This window comes from Bombina bombina, chromosome 5 (assembly GCF_027579735.1).
Source record: "Bombina bombina isolate aBomBom1 chromosome 5, aBomBom1.pri, whole genome shotgun sequence".
Taxonomy (NCBI): Eukaryota; Metazoa; Chordata; class Amphibia; order Anura; family Bombinatoridae; genus Bombina; species Bombina bombina.
Window position 1 is genome coordinate 107780482 of NC_069503.1, and position 14302 is coordinate 107794783.

The 14302-nt window shown below is 38.9% G+C and overlaps 2 protein-coding genes across 2 annotated transcripts in view; both read left to right on the top strand.

Moving 5' to 3' along the window:
• Positions 1–12181, top strand: part of LOC128661367 (uncharacterized) — a 145430-nt gene extending 133249 nt beyond the window's left edge. The window contains exon 5 of the mRNA XM_053715631.1: positions 9995–12181. Coding sequence (XP_053571606.1) covers positions 9995–11440 — 1446 coding nt within the window. The 3' untranslated portion in view covers positions 11441–12181. The remainder of the gene's footprint in view (positions 1–9994) is intronic.
• LOC128660020 (oocyte zinc finger protein XlCOF6-like) overlaps positions 1–14302 on the top strand; it is a 286538-nt gene that overhangs the window by 33727 nt on the left and 238509 nt on the right. The gene's annotated exons all lie outside the window — the stretch shown is intronic.

Consider the following 14302-nt stretch of genomic DNA (forward strand, 5'->3'; position numbering starts at 1 on the left):
CTTTCAAAATATCTCACACTAATTATTAGTCTGTGACGATTAAGCCATCATATTTTCACCCAACTTGTTGAACATGAGTCGGGCAGAGCTGTATGTGCATTTGCTTGTGCAATGTTAAATAAGAATGGTGGATGCCACCTGTTACAACATCTGTGGGGAGCTATCTATAGCAGAAAAAATATTTTATCAAATTATAAAAAGAATTAATTTGGTACAGGAAATGTATTTAAAATCATCTTGGATCTGGCATTCTAATTAAGCAAGAGCATTTGGCTAACAATTACCTTGGATTACATGTGTCCAAAGGCTACCTCTTGCCAGGAAGAACCCCTGCTGTTAGTAAACACAAATATCAGATAACAAAAAGCATGTGTCCAGGAGTTACCATAACAGGATATAACCTGGAGGGGCTTTATCAACGGAACAGAGAGGACTGTTGTTCCAACTCAAGGGAGTGGAGTCCCTTTGTCTAAGTTTTTGTTTGTGCTCTGGTGAATGGAATTACAAACAAATGGGCTCTCACTCATATGTTAATGAGATGCCTGCTAGTTTAAATGACCAACTCAAACACTCCCTAAAATGGACTGTGGTACAAAAATGTTTATTAAGAAAATAAATACAATTTTGAAATATAAGAAGTTAAAGGTTAGAATGGTATATATAAGAATTGGCACATAAAAGTTTGATAATGACCCACGTATCTAAATGTATAAAGAAATTAAATGTGTAAGGAAGGACATTTAAAAATGACCAGCATTGCATTATGTGTGTATAAGAATCATATGGTTTTAAAATAACTATATGTGTAGATAAGTTAAATATGGAATTGAGTATATGAAATAACCAGTATGATATGAGTATGCCTGTGTGCGTGTGTGTGTGTGTGTGTGTATATATATATATATATATATATATATATATATATGTGTGTGTGTGTGACTTGTACATTTATGTATTCTATATAAAAATATATATACTGATTACGTGACCAAATTATACTCCCAGGCATCACCATGCATTGAGGAATCCTGACAGATTAAAATATACATATAGTGAGAAACTATTGTAAAATAATATATAATTCATTATGCCTCATATGTAACATACATTTATATATGAGATGCCCACATAAGAAAATTCTATTTCTCTTGTTAAGTGTGTTCAGTCCACGGGTCATCCATCACTTATGGGATATATTCTCCTTCCCAACAGGAAGTTGCAAGAGGATCACCCAAGCAGAGCTGCTATATAGCTCCTCCCCTCACATGTCATATCCAGTCATTCTCTTGCAACCCTCAACAAAGAAGGAGGTCGCGAGAGGAGCTGGAGTTTTTACTTAACTATTCTTCAATCAAAAGTTTGTTATTTTAAATGGCACCGGAGTGTGCTGTTTTTCTATCTCAGGCAGTATTTGGAAGAAGAAACTGCCTGCGTTTTTTATCTATGATCTTAGCAGGCGTAACTAAGATCCACTGGCTGTTCTCGACATTCTGAGGAGTGGGGTAACTTCAGAAACTGGGAATAGCGTGCGGGGTCCTCCGCAAATGAGGTATGTGCAGTACTTTATTTTCTGGGAATGGAATTGACTAAGAAAATACTGCTGTTACCGTATGATGTAAGTACAGCCTTAAATGCAGTAGTAGCAACTGGTATCAGGCTGATAAATGTATGCGCAGTCGAGTTATATTCTAGGCACTAGAATTTGACTGAGAAAATACTGTTAACACTGAAATAATACTTAAGCCTTCTCTGCAGTGGTAGCGACTGGTAGCAGGCTTAGTGATAGCTTTGCATGACATTGAAAAATGTTGTTTTTTAATAAAACGTTTACTGGCATGTTATTCGTTTTTTGTGAGGTACTTTGGTGATAAATCGCTTTGGGCATGATTTTTTCCACATGGCTAACATATTTTTCTGCATGGAAACCGTTATATCAGGGCTCCCACTGTTGTGATTGGAGTGGGAGGGCCCTTGTTTTAGCGCCTTGTTGCGCAGTTAAAATTATTGCACAGTCTTTCTGCTTCTTCCTCCTTGATCCAGGACGTCTCTAGAGAGCTCAGGGCTCTGCAAATTTCATTTGTGAGGGAGGTAATCAGTCACAGCAGATCTGTGACAGTGTGCTGACTGTGATTAAAAGCGTTAAATCTTAATTGATATCTGTTTTATCCGTTTTGGGTATCGAGGGGTTAATCATCCTTTTACTAATGGGTGCAATCCTCTGCTAATAATACACTTCTTGTTAAGAATTGTTTAATTATATCTGTATTTTTGAAGCGCTGCAGCGTTTTTTTTATATTGCTTGTAAAACTTATTGAAAGTGATTTCCAAGTTTGTTAGTTTCATTGCTAAGTCTGTTTTAAACATGTCTGATTCAGAGGAAACTGTTTGTTCATCATGTTCAAAAGCCAATGTGGAGCCCAATAGAACGATGTGTACCAATTGTATTGATATTGCTTTGAATAAAAGTCAATCTGTACCGATAAAGAAGCTATCACCAGACAACGAGGGGGAAGTTATGCCGCCTAACTCTCCTCACGTGTCAGTACCTGCGTCTCCCGCTCGGGAGATGCGTAGGATTGAGACACCTAGTACATCTAGGCCCTTACAAATCACTTTACATGATATGGCTAATGTTATGAAAGAAGTATTATATAATATGCCCGAATTAAAGGGCAAACGCGATAGCTCTGGGTTAAGGACAGAGCGCTCTGATGACACGAGAGCCATGTCTGATACTGCGTCACAATTTGCAGATCATGAGGACGGTGAGCTTCATTCTGTTGGTGACGGTTCTGATCCGGGGAGACCGGATTCAGAAATTTCAAATTTTAAATTTAAGCTTGAGAACCTCCGTGTGTTACTAGGGGAGGTATTAGCGGCTCTGAATGATTGCGACACGGTGGCAATTCCAGAGAAATTGTGTAGGTTGGATAGATACTATGCGGTACCGGTGTGTACGGACGTTTTTCCTATACCAAAAAGACTTACAGAAATTATAAGTAAGGAGTGGGATAGACCCGGTGTGCCCTTTTCCCCTCCCCCGATATTTAGAAAAATGTTCCCTATAGACGCCACCACACGAGACTTATGGCAGACGGTCCCTAAGGTGGAGGGAGCAGTTTCTACGTTAGCCAAGCGTACCACTATCCCGGTGGAGGATAGCTGTGCTTTCTCAGATCCAATGGATAAAAAATTAGAGGGTTATCTTAAGAAAATGTTTGTTCAACAGGGTTTTATATTGCAGCCTCTTGCATGGATTGCGCCTGTTACGGCTGCAGCAGCATTCTGGTTTGAGTCTCTGGAAGAGGCGATTCGCACAGAGCTGTTGGATGAGGCCTTGAGCAAAGTTAGAACCCTTAAGCAAGCTAATGCGTTTGTTTCAGATGCCGTAGTACATCTAACCAAACTTACGGCTAAAAATTCCGGATTCGCCATACAGGCGCGCAGAGCGCTCTGGCTTAAATCCTGGTCAGCGGATGTAACTTCCAAGTCTAAACTACTTAACATTCCTTTCAAAGGGCAGACCTTATTCGGGCCCGGCTTGAAGGAAATTATTGCTGACATTACGGGAGGTAAGGGCCACGCCCTTCCTCAGGACAGGGCCAAACCAAAGGCCAAACAGTCTAATTTTCTAGCCTTTCGTAACTTCAAGGCAGGAGCAGCATCGACTTCCTCCGCTCCAAAACAGGAAGGAACTACTGCTCGTTACAGACAAGGTTGGAAAGGCAACCAGTCATGGAACAAGGGCAAGCAGGCCAGGAAGCCTACTCCCGCCCCTAAGACAGCATGAAGTCAGGGCCCCCTATCCAGAGACTGATTTAGTGGGGGGCAGACTTTCTCTCTTTGCCCAGGCTTGGGCAAGAGATGTGCAGGATCCCTGGACGTTAAAGATTATATCTCAGGGATACCTTCTGGATTTCAAATCCTCTCCTCCACAAGGGAGGTTCCATCTTTCGAGGTTATCGACAAACCTAGTACAGAGAGAGGCATTTCTACAATGTGTACAAGACCTCTTAATCATGGGGGTGATCCACTCAGTTCCGCGATCGTAACAGGGACAAGGATTTTACTCAAATCTATTTGTGGTTCCCAAAAAAGAGGGAACCTTCAGACCAATCTTGGACTTAAAGATCTTAAACAAATTCCTAAGGGTACCATCGTTCAAGATGGAAACCATTCGAACCATCCTACCCATGATCCAAGAGGGTCAATATATGACCACGGTGGACTTAAAGGATGCTTACCTTCATATACCGATTCACAAAGATCATTATCGGTACCTGAGGTTTGCCTTTCTAGACAGGCATTATCAGTTTGTGGCTCTTCCCTTCGGGTTAGCCACGGCCCCGAGAATTTTTACGAAGGTTCTGGGCTCACTTCTGGCGGTACTAAGACCACGAGGCATAGCGGTGGCTCCGTACCTAGACGACATTCTGATACAAGCGTCAAGTTTTCAGAATGCAAAGTCTCATACAGAGATAGTTCTAGCATTTCTGAGGTCGCATGGGTGGAAAGTGAACGGGGAAAAGAGTTCTCTGTTACCACTGACAAGGGTTCCTTTTCTAGGGACTCTTATAGATTCTGTAGAGATGAAGATTTACCTGACGGAGTCCAGGTTATCAAAGATTCTCAATGCTTGCCGTGTCCTTCATTCCATTCCAAGCCCATCGGTAGCTCAGTGCATGGAGGTAATCGGCTTAATGGTCGCGGCGATGGACATAGTGCCATTTGCGCACCTGCATCTCAGACCGCTGCAACTATGCATGCTTAGTCAATGGAACGGGGATTACTCAGATCTGTCCCCTTTGCTAAATCTGGACCAGGAGACCAGAGATTCGCTTCTCTGGTGGTTGTCACCGGTTCATCTGTCCAAAGGAATGACCTTTCGCAGGCCAGATTGGACGATTGTAACAACGGATGCCAGCCTTCTAGGCTGGGGAGCAGTCTGGAATTCCCTGAAGGCTCAGGGATCGTGGACTCAGGAGGAGAAACTCCTCCCAATAAACATTCTAGAATTAAGAGCAATATTCAATGCTCTTCTAGCTTGGCCTCAGTTAGCAAAGCTGAGGTTCATCAGATTTCAGTCGGACAATATCACGACTGTGGCTTACATCAATCATCAAGGGGGAACCAGGAGTTCCCTAGCGATGTTGGAAGTCTCGAAGATAATTCGCTGGGCAGAGTCTCACTCTTGCCACCTGTCAGCGATTCACATCCCAGGCGTAGAGAACTGGGAGGCGGATTTCCTAAGTCGCCAGACTTTTCATCCGGGAGAGTGGGAACTTCACCCGGAGGTATTTGCTCAACTGATTCGTCGTTGGGGCAAACCGGATCAGGATCTCATGGCATCTCGCCAGAACGCGAAGCTTCCTTGTTACGGATCCAGGTCCAGGGACCCGGGAGCGGTGCTGGTAGATGCATTGGCAGCCCCTTGGGTTTTCAACATAGCTTATGTGTTTCCACCATTTCCGTTGCTACCTCGTCTGATTGCCAGGATCAAACAGGAGAGGGCATCGGTAATTCTGATAGCGCCTGCGTGGCCACGCAGGACCTGGTATGCAGACCTAGTGGACATGTCATCCTGTCCACCATGGTCTCTTCCTCTGAGGCAGGACCTTCTAATTCAGGGTCCTTTCAACCATCCAAACCTAGTTTCTCTGAGGCTGACTGCATGGAAATTGAACGCTTGATTCTATCAAAGCGTGGGTTTTCGGATTCGGTTATTGATACATTAATACAGGCTCGGAAACCTGTGACAAGAAAAATTTACCATAAGATATGGCGTAAATATTTATATTGGTGCGAATCCAAGAGTTACTCATGGAGTAAGGTTAGGATTCCTAGGATATTAGCTTTTCTACAAGAGGGTTTAGAAAAGGGTTTATCCGCTAGTTCGCTAAAGGGACAGATTTCAGCTCTGTCTATTCTTTTACACAAACGTCTGACAGAGCATCCAGACGTCCAGGCCTTTTGTCAGGCTTTGGCTAGAATTAAGCCTGTGTTTAAAGCTGTTGCTCCTCCGTGGAGCTTAAACTTGGTTCTTAAAGTTCTTCAGGGTGTTCCGTTTGAACCCCTTCATTCCATTGATATTAAGCTTTTATCTTGGAAAGTTTTGTTTTTGATGGCTATTTCCTCGGCTCGTAGAGTCTCTGAGTTATCTGCCTTACATTGTGACTCTCCTTATCTGATCTTTCATTCAGATAAGGTAGTTCTGCGTACTAAACCTGGGTTTTTACCTAAGGTTGTTTCTAACAGGAATATCAATCAAGAGATTGTTGTTCCATCGTTATGTCCTAATCCTTGAAGGAACGTCTTTTGCATAATCTAGACGTGGTCCGTGCTCTGAAGTTCTACTTACAGGCAACTAAAGATTTTAGACAAACTTCTTATCTGTTTGTCGTTTACTCTGGACAGAGGAGAGGTCAAAAGGCTCCGGCCACCTCTCTCTCTTTTTGGCTTCGTAGCATAATACGTTTAGCCTATGAGACTGCTGGACAGCAGCCTCCTGAAAGAATTACAGCTCATTCCACTAGAGCTGTGGCTTCCACCTGGGCCTTTAAGAATGAGGCCTCTGTTGAACAGATTTGCAAGGCTGCAACGTGGTCTTCACTTCATACTTTTTCCAAATTTTACAAATTTGAGACTTTCGCTTCTTCGGAGGCTGGTTTTGGGAGAAAGGTTCTACAGGCAGTGGTTCCTTCTGTTTAATGTTCCTGCCTTGTCCCTCCCATCATCCGTGTACTTAGCTTTGGTATTGGTACCCCATAAGTAATGGATGACCCGTGGACTGAACACACTTAACAAGAGAAAACATAATTTATGCTTACCTGATAAATTTATTTCTCTTGTAGTGTGTTCAGTCCACGGCCCGCCCTGTCTTTTTCAGGCAGGTTCTAAATTTTAAAATTATAACTCCAGTCACCACTGCACCTTATAGTTTCTCCTTTCTCGTCTTGTTTCGGTCGAATGACTGGATATGACATGTGAGGGGAGGAGCTATATAGCAGCTCTGCTTGGGTGATCCTCTTGCAACTTCCTGTTGGGAAGGAGAATATATCCCATAAGTAATGGATGACCCGTGGACTGAACACACTACAAGAGAAATAAATTTATCAGGTAAGCATAAATTATGTTTTTATATATATATATATATATATATATATATATATATATATATATATATGCCTTATGTATAACTATGTGTCTGTCTAAGTTCTATGGATTTAATTTTAAACTGGTAACATTTTAGTTAAACAAAAAAATATTAAATGCATGTAAGAAGACATGTATATATGTATATGTACAGGTAGCCCTCGGTTTATGCCGGTTCAATTTGTGCCGTTTTAGAATAACCTTTTTTTCAGTCATGTGACTGCTATTGAAATGCATTGAAAAGCTGTGCATTGATTAAAATAGCCAGTAGGTGGAGCTGTCCACTTTTGTTGCAGCAAAGTTATTCAAGCTTAACAGACTGAAATGAATCCATGTACACAGAACAGACCTTAGCTATAGAGCAACACGATCTAGCAGGCACTTCCCTATTATCTTCCTGCCAAGCTGCTTGAGGCGAGGGTGCCTAACTGCTTAAATAGTCCAGATTGAAAAGCATAGAATAGGTGCAGACCCAATATTATCTAACATGCTAACAATGCAGAGAACTGTTTGCAGAAAAATGCAAGTAAAAAAAGTTTTTGTTCATTAAACTTAGTTTGATTATATTTTCTGTGTTGTGTGATTATTTTATTAGGTTATAATACTGTTTTAGCAAATTATTTTGTTCATTTAACTTAATTTAATTATATGTTGTGTGATTATTTGATACTGTTTATAATGCTGTTTAGCATTTAAAGTCTTCATTTCAAAGCTTTAAAAATAATGTATTAGGTGTTACTTATGACAATTTGGAGAGGGGCCTGGAACCTAACTCCCTCACTTCCAATTGACTTACATTGTAAACTGGGTTTCGGTTTACAACCATTCCTTCTGGAACGTAACCCCGGTGTAAACTGATGGCTACCTGTATATGTGAATATACATATATATATATATATATATATGTGTATGGTATATGAAAAATGAGTGCTAAGCAGAATGAATGTAAGAATTGGTTCACTTTTATAGCACAACTCACCATCCCCATTTTGTGGTAAATTAGTAAAAGTACATCCCGCTATACTTAACATTGGATGAATCATCCCCAAAAGTTAATTAGCATCCATCCAATCATAGCAGTAAAGATCCTCACACATCTGTAAATGGCTGTTAGAGATTAGGGTGGAGTTATAGTTCAGAATAAATTGGGTCATTGAGCATTCACAAGGAACTCTGGGTTGCATAAAAGTGAGAGCGAAGTGCTGTCCAATTTTCCCCTGAAATAGAATTTTGAATCCTGGTTGTACCCATCTCATATTTTTGGATATCCTTGGAACCTTTTTGCCTATTTATTTTTGTGGATTAAGAGATTTTGTGGGATCAGATGCAGAGGAAATACAGAGCTTGAGTATTGATAACCCAGTGCTTGGAGGAGCAAACATTTGGGGAAGTATAAAAAGTCTAAATGCAATAACTGTTTAACTATAATTATAAAGGGACATGAAACCCAAAAATTATTTCATGATTCAGAGAATACAATTTTAAACAACTTTCTAATTTACTTCTATTATTTAATTTGTTTTATTTTCTTGGTATCATTTGTTGAAGGAGTAGCAATGCACTACAGGTTTCTAAATGAACACATGGTTGAGCCAATGACAATCGGTATATACAGCAACCAATCAGCACCTTTAATTCTCTGCTGCTCCTGAGCTTTCATAGATAAACCTTTTAGCAAAGAATAACAAGAGAATGAAGCAAATTAAATAATAGAAGTAAATTGGAAAGTTGTTTAAAATTGTATTCTCTGTCTGAATCATGAAAGAAAATGTTTGGGTTTCATGTCCCTTTAAGGTCCTTATTAAGATTTGTATCCAATGATTATAGGCCCAATTTTTATATATACTTAGCCCTATAGTCTAATGTATCTTGTCTAGGAATCTAATTCACCTAATAATACGAGCAAGTCTTGTTACAGATAGTGTTCACTTAATTCAGTTTATTGTAAGAAAAACCCTGGTTTTGTGTTTAAGCATATTTTATTTTAGTAGTTTTATATTCCCTAAGGTTGAGACTTGTCGAGTCATTAGAGGTTTATATGCGTTTCTTTGCCTCTAGATATGCATTCTGAATCTGACTGATTGCATTGTATTATTAAGTTAACAAAACATTTTTAACGTTAATACTGGCTAAGATTGTATTAAATAACTGTTAGTAACTCATTGCATAATTGGTCCATGCTGGTACATTTTTTTTACCTTGTAATAGACTTCACTGTTAGATTTGTACCCAGGGTTAAAACTAAGCAAAATAGTAGATCTTATTTTGTCTTGTGTCAGAGAGTTTGTTTTGTGTATAATTAAGTTGTATATCGCTTGTTTATTGTTTAATAAATCTGTATATATTTTTCCAAACTGAATCCTCTTTACTCCACAAATATAATTCGCTGTGTTTAAAGAGATCACCTGATTAGAACTACTAAAAAAAAAATACAAATATATGGGAGATTATGAGACAATAGTAATTTTTTTGTTGGAGGTTACTGCCGAGATAGTCATAATTAATATTGTAATCTAAAATATACAAGACACCTCTCTTGACCAGAATACAGATGTACTTGTTCCTTGGCTGAGAACATTATCCACATGCACATTTTTTTAATGGGGACCTTTAACTTGTTTTAATCAGGAAACCGGGTTTTATTTTATTATGATGAAGAAATATTTGCATTATTTGTCTTCCGTTGCTTGAATTTTTGATTTACAGGTTAATCAATTTAAAAATTAACACAAAACAGAAGCCATTCTATGGAGTGTAAATAAATAAATATGATTTTTGAAAAAGATGGATTCCATTAAAAAGAATAAACTTTCTTTATTCCTTTTCTTTTTATGTAGACAAACACGTCAATAGTTCATATCCATCCTTCACTACAGGAAGCATCAGAATGATACCGCAAACTCCAAAAGTCTTAGACACCAATGACTATTCACAAACATTGGGGAAATCACAGCAGATATTTAAAGAAGATGGTGAATTGGCAGGAACTGGGCAGCAATCATTATGTACAGAGAGTAATTTAGTCATCAAACAAGAGGACAACATTTCTGACTTATCTAGTGAAATGATTATCCCAGAGGATAAACCACACACATTTACAGAGTACTCCAAACATTTTAAGGAAGGGAAAAGTCTTAAGTCTAACCAAATGATTCATACAAATAAGAAACCATTCAAATGTACAGAATGTGAGAAAAGCTTCACATGTAATTTGCATCTCCTTAAACACTACACAGTTCACACAGTTGTTAAACCTCACATGTGCACAGAATGTGGGAGATGTTTCATATCTAAGCAAAGCCTTATGTATCACAAAAAGACCCACACAGGGGAGAAACCTTTCACATGTAATGAGTGTGAGAGATGTTTCAGATCCAAGGCAAATCTCATATCTCATGAAAAGACCCACATAGGGGAGAAATCTTTCACATGTACAAAATGTGGAAAAAGTTTTACACATAAGAGTAATCTGAAAACTCATGAAAGGCTTCACACAGGAGAAAAGCCATTCACATGTACAAAGTGTGGAAAAGGATTTAGGATCAAGAGTGATCTAAAATATCATGATAGGATTCACACAGGTGAAAAGCCTTTCACATGTACAGAGTGTAGAAGAAGTTTCAGACATATGAGTAGTCTGAAAACTCATGAAAGGATTCACACAGGTGAAAAGCCTTTCACATGTACAGAGTGTGGAAAAAGTTTTACACATTTGAGTGGCCTAAAAAAGCATGAAAGAAGTCACACAGGAGAAAAGCCTTTCACATGTACAGAGTGTGGAAAAAGTTTTACACGAGTTGATCATCTGAATAGTCATAAAAGGAGTCACACAGGAGAAAAGCCTTTCACGTGTACAGAGTGTGGAAAATGTTTTAAACAAATAAATAGTCTGAAAACTCATGAAAGGATTCACACAGGAGAAAATCCTTTCACATGTAAAGAGTGTGGAAAAAGTTTTACACATTTGAGTAGTCTGAAAACTCATGAAAGGATTCACACAGGAGAAAAGCCTTTCACATGTGCAGAGTGTGGAAAATGTTTTAGACAAATAAATAGTCTGAAAACTCATGAAAGGATTCACACAGGAGAAAAGCCTTTCACATGTAAAGAGTGTGGAAAAAGGTTTACACATTTGAGTAATCTGAAAACTCATGAAAGGAGTCACACAGGAGAAAAGCCTTTCACATGTGCAGAATGTGGAAAATGTTTTAGACAAATAAATAGTCTGAAAGCTCATGAAAGGATTCACACAGGAGAAAAGCCTTTAACATGTAAAGAGAGTAGATAAAGGTTTATACATACGAGTAGTCTGAAAATTCATGAAAGGAGTCACACAGGGGAAAAACCTTTTCACATGTACAGAGTGTCGAAAAAGTTATAGACATAAATAGTCTGAAAATTCATGAAAGGAGTCAGTCACACAAGAGAAAAGCCTTTCACAAGTAAAGAGTGTGGAAAAAGTTTTGCACATAGGTCATCTGAAAACTGATGAAAGGGTTCACACAGGAGAAAAACTTTTCACATATTTATAAAGTAGAAAAAGGTATCCCGTACCAGTCAGGTATCACAAAACATAAAATATTTATTTACAAAATAAACTTTGTACGCACTGTGTGGAAACCTTTTTAAAAATATCATAAAGAGGTCTCTAAAAGGATGGCATTGTAAATAATACTTTCTAAATCCCAGTTACAAAATCTCGATATTGAAAGTGCTCTCCTGCTGTCCTTTGTTCCTCTAAACATGTGCACCGGAGTTTCTCTCATATCAGTGTGATAGAATCTAAACACCACACAGCAATATACAAATCTGTCCTCATACTGACCAGTTTACACAACCATTAAACACCAAAGCACCCCAGTGTTATTTATTAATATGCCAGTGTTAGGAGTTGTATGTTTTGTTTACATAGGAGAGAAAATTATTACATTTACAGAATAAAGGGGTCTTTATATGAATAGAATGCTAGAAAATTATATAAACAAGATCAGCCTTTAATAATTTATGTGTAGTCTCATATAGAAAGAGAAGAAAAGAAGAGGTGCCTTATAGTGTAATATGTCCAATTCAAATTGTGATTAGGGTTTGGTATTTTTGCACTCACTTTTGGTAAAGCACTAATGTGCTAGTCAAGTGTGTCAGGATCTCAGAGCCTCTTGGCTGGCTCCTTTCTATGACTAGTAGCGATGTCCTTGCTACATTCAGCTGGGCTCCACAACCATCAGGAGAGTTATGTATTGGAAAGTAACTCCGTTCTAATCCACACTGCTGAGCCCTCACTGAAGGATAAATCCACAAGAGGAAGAGGGTGTGACTCTACAACTCAAAACCTAATTCCACTAGTGTGCACATAACCCGCCACAGCACAATGTGGTGCGGCTATCCTAGTGGTAGCCGGGTAGAACAGTGAGTGGTCAAAAGTTAAAACATTTATTAAAAACTTGCACAGCAACGCATTTCTTGGCTTACCACTCCATTATATCAGTCTGTATTAACAATATAAAACAGACACTTCAAAGATTCACAGTCCCCTTGCATACAGTCAGGCTTTTTAAACAATAACCACCACACCAACGACTCACTCTGAGTCCCACATGTTGCGGCTAGTGTGAGGATGTTAAAAATATAGTAGATCCCAAACAGTCAGTATAAACAGAAATGAGGCTTACCCGTGTAGTCTTTAAAGCCAAGATTTAGAAAAGTGTTCTGTAACTACTCACCGCTAATCCAACTGCAGTAGTACATTCTGGCTGCTGCGCAGCACTTACACTCACAGTGTGTAGCCTTACTCCTGTTCCAGTTCCTGTGATGTTGGCAAAGACCCTGATGCTGGAGCAGCTGGGGCTCTCCACTCTGCCACTAGAAAAGTAAATAGTCTAAAAATAGCAACAATGTTGACACTCCAGAGTTAATGGAATCAGGAGAGGATATTACATTTAAAACATACACTTTATTACAGTATCCATAAACGTTTCACAGGGGCACAGCAAGTAGACAAACAGCTGACACGTTTCCCGCCTCAAGGGCCATAATTTCAAGTAAATGTGATTGGTGCTTGGGATTTTAAATAGAGAGCGGGTTTTATATTGTTTATACAGATTGGCAAAACGGGATGTCAGCTGAGAAACGCGTTACTCTGTCACTAGGATAACTGCACCACACTGTCCTACGGTGGGTTATGTGCAAACTAGTGGAATCAGCTTTTGAGTTGTAGAGTCTCACCCTCTTCCTCTTGTAGATTTATCCTTCAGTGAGGGCTCACCTGTTTGGGTTAGAACAGAGTTACTTTCTAGTACATACCTCTCCTGACAGTAGTGGAGCCCAGCTGAATGTAGCAAGGAAGTTGCTACTAGTCCTGGAAAGGAGCCAGCCAAGAGGCTCTAATATCTGGGCAATAATACCTGACCCTAATCTCAATTTGAATTGGACATATTACACTATGAGACACCTCTTCTTTTGTTTCTTTCTATAGAAGACTGCACATGGATTTTTTTTGATATTTGGAGAGTGCTGCTGACCATTCTAGTAGACATTTAACAATTTGGACACTTTTGGTACAATATTGGTTTATGTATTTTGCGCCCTCCCTTTTGTGAAATTTTTTTTATTTTGGTTTTGTATATTTTAATAATATATTTCTAGGAGATATAGTTAATGTTGCACATCATGTGGATAAACCTTTTCTTATAGCAATAGATGCTTAGCATTGTACATGTTATATACCAGAAGAATTACTGATGGGAAACTGATTTTATTTCATGAGACACAATGGGCTAGATTACAAGTGGAGTGCTAATTTGTCTGTTTGTGGGTGAGCAATAAATAATCGGTCATTACAAGTGGATGATTATTGCTACCGCAAGCTTGTGATCATATCTCTGGTTAATTTTATAAATGCCCCTATATGTAAGTGTTGTGTCCCCCCCCCGCCGGCACTTAGCAGTTTTTGGGTGCTAAAGTGTTTTTAGAAAAGACAGCACTGAAAAGTGTCTTTATATTGTGGTCTATGGGAACTGTGTGTTCCCTGTAAATATACATTTATATGCTTATATACATATATATTTATGGTTAATATGTGTATATACACATATTAACAAATATGTATGTATAGAAGCATATACATATATATTTATATTTGCTGCCATCGCTG